The sequence below is a fragment of the Vigna radiata genome, chromosome 6, assembly GCF_000741045.1.
Source record: "Vigna radiata var. radiata cultivar VC1973A chromosome 6, Vradiata_ver6, whole genome shotgun sequence".
Taxonomy (NCBI): domain Eukaryota; kingdom Viridiplantae; phylum Streptophyta; class Magnoliopsida; order Fabales; family Fabaceae; genus Vigna; species Vigna radiata.
Genome location: NC_028356.1, coordinates 35,048,381 through 35,051,035, shown reverse-complemented (window position 1 = coordinate 35,051,035; position 2,655 = coordinate 35,048,381). Strand labels below are relative to the sequence as shown.

Below are 2,655 nucleotides of genomic sequence, written 5' to 3'. Positions count from 1 at the left end.
ACCTATGCCAACAACAAAATAAAAATCAATGCTCTCATCGTACACTCTGCTAGGGTTTTATCAGGGTTCCATCTTTATCAATTCTTATTTCTTTTAATTCTTACGTGATATCAAACATTTTCTATTAAACTTTTTTCTTTCTTCTATTATATTCCTAATATAATTAGGATCTCATCTTTTTAAATATATTATCTTGCTTTACTATTCAACATATAATTCTATGATAACCTACCTTTAGAAAGAAGCAAATTCCACTCTATATCGAAACTCAGATAAAGAAGCTCAACTTTTTCCATGACAATGACTGACGACAATCTCCCTCTCTGTGAAAAAATGAGATACAACAAAAATTCATAAAAAATGATAATTTTATCATGAAACTCACATGAAAAGAAATACTAATTATACAACCAAGAAAATTCTTTTATTTATTTTTATCACAAACAACTTCTTCTTCTTCTTCTTCTTCTTTTCTCGGAGCTTCTTCTACTCTACCTTAAACCTTATCACTTTGTCCACTTCAGCAAACACAACATTTGTATTTTCCTGGTTATTTTAATGTTCCACCGTCCATCTTTAATTTCCCACACTCACGAATTGCACCTTCTCATATTTAATTTGATCCACCGAATCATCAAGATAACGTACCATATATAATAATTAATACACCGAATGATAATCTTCACACGAATCCAACATTTGAACAAAAGATATATTCTCATCATCAACAACAACACACGAATATTATTGAACCATGGAACCATCTTTAGCTAGCCCCCCCATCAATTACTATATGAAAAGAAAATGTGTTCATATAAGAAAACCCTAAAAAATAATAATGGTAATTTTGTGATTCAAGATGCGAATTCAAAAGCAAGATCTATCTATATATATAAATTAAGGAGAAGAGGTTAATTAGTTTGAAGACCCAACTATAACATTTACATAACAAAACTATATATATATATATATATATATATATATATATATATATATATATATATATATATATTGATATAAAGGACTTTAGGGAGATGAAATATTGCTGATTGACTTCGATTTATCAATATCAATCTTGAAGGTCTTCGAGTTTTGGGAACTCGTTCAAGTCGGGTTTGAGAGAGATTTGAGTGGGGTTGTGCGAGGGCGCGTGATGGTGAAGCGCGGTTTGGAGCGCGTCGACTCTGGCGCCGACTTGCGTGGCTTTGCGGCGAATGGAATCAGCGGACATGTTCACGGAATCGTCATCGTTGGCGCCGTCGACCTCGTCCTGGAACAAAAGTTCGGGGAAATTGAGGCGCGCGGAGGGACCTCGGAGGTAGAAAACGGCGGTGTCGTAGGCGCGTGCGGCGGCGACGGGCGTCGTGTAAGAACCCAACCAAATCCTTGACCTCTTGTTCGGCTCTCTGATCTCCGCCACCCACTTTCCCCACTTCCTCATCCTTATTCCTCGGTACGGTTTCATCGGTTTCTCGCGGCGCTGCTTCTTCGATTTCTCCAAGGTTGTTGTCGGGCTTCTGCTTCTTCTTCTTCTTCTGTTGGTGACGGTTGAATCGTTGGAACAACAGTGATCCCTATCTTCCATGACTAACATACCTACCAAGCTATGTCTGTATCTATATATTTATAACTATAAGCCTAGCTATGGGGTTGCAGATTAAATTAAATAATAAAAAACAAAAACTATATGCTAGCTTGTGCCTATCTTATCTTCTTGGCAATCATTTACAAGTGTGTGAATAATATATATAGAGAGAAAGATGATGCAGAACATGTGAAAATATACAAGAGTTGGGAAGTGAGATTCCGTTCAGACCCAGAAAACACTTGCCCATAGAACTATGGTGGTGGGGGTGGTATCTGTCCTATTTATATGAAGATGGAAAATCATCATTGACCACTGTTCTTTGGAAAAACAAAATTATAATTATTTATATTAATTGGAAATTTAAGATTTTCTTTCTTTTCTTGCGATTATATATATATATATATATATATATATATATATATATATATATATATATATATATATATGTTCGAATTTGAGGAAATGGAGATAAGTTATCCTAGAAGAAAAATATTGTAATTTTTAAGATTAGGGCTAAGTTAGAAGGAGTGTTCCACGTGTCGTGTAATAGTGGCGCCACGCGGAGAGGCAGATCCCTTGAAGATAAATTCGAAGGTGGCCGACACAGCCTCTCATCCATCTCTGTCTTTGAATCTCAAAACCCAAACATCAACTAAATACACTTTTCAAAATTAAACCTAATTAAGAGCAACACACGTTCCTTTTAATTGTGTGCCAAACCTTCTCACTCGCCCATCAATATGTTAAAAATCTCACCAAAACCTTTTAATATAAGTTGCCATTTATTTTATTTATTTACCATTAATAGCTCTAATTTCATGTTAATATAAAATATTTAATTTTTTATATTGAGAATATTTAACATCAAAATGAAGAAAACACAAATCATTAATATCACGTTAAATTTTTGTATTGTATCATGATAATTATTTTAGTACGTTCAATATGCCAAATCATGAGTATAATTTAAATTATTTAATACACGTTTTAAAGAATAAAACTATGATAGGAGTAAAAGATTTTAAAACAAGTTAATATGTTGGTGATTCACTCTAATAATATTATCT

At 33.6% G+C, this 2,655-nt stretch overlaps 1 protein-coding gene across 1 annotated transcript; it reads right to left on the bottom strand.

Annotated features, from left to right (window-relative positions):
* Window positions 1-700: 700 nt before the first annotated feature.
* Window positions 701-1,848, bottom strand: LOC106764047 (ethylene-responsive transcription factor RAP2-1). The gene has a single exon (XM_014648247.2). The coding sequence runs from the start codon at window positions 1,592-1,594 to the stop codon at window positions 1,070-1,072; it is 525 nt and encodes a 174-aa protein (XP_014503733.1). The 5' UTR covers window positions 1,595-1,848; the 3' UTR covers window positions 701-1,069.
* Between the last annotated feature and the right edge of the window lie 807 nt (window positions 1,849-2,655).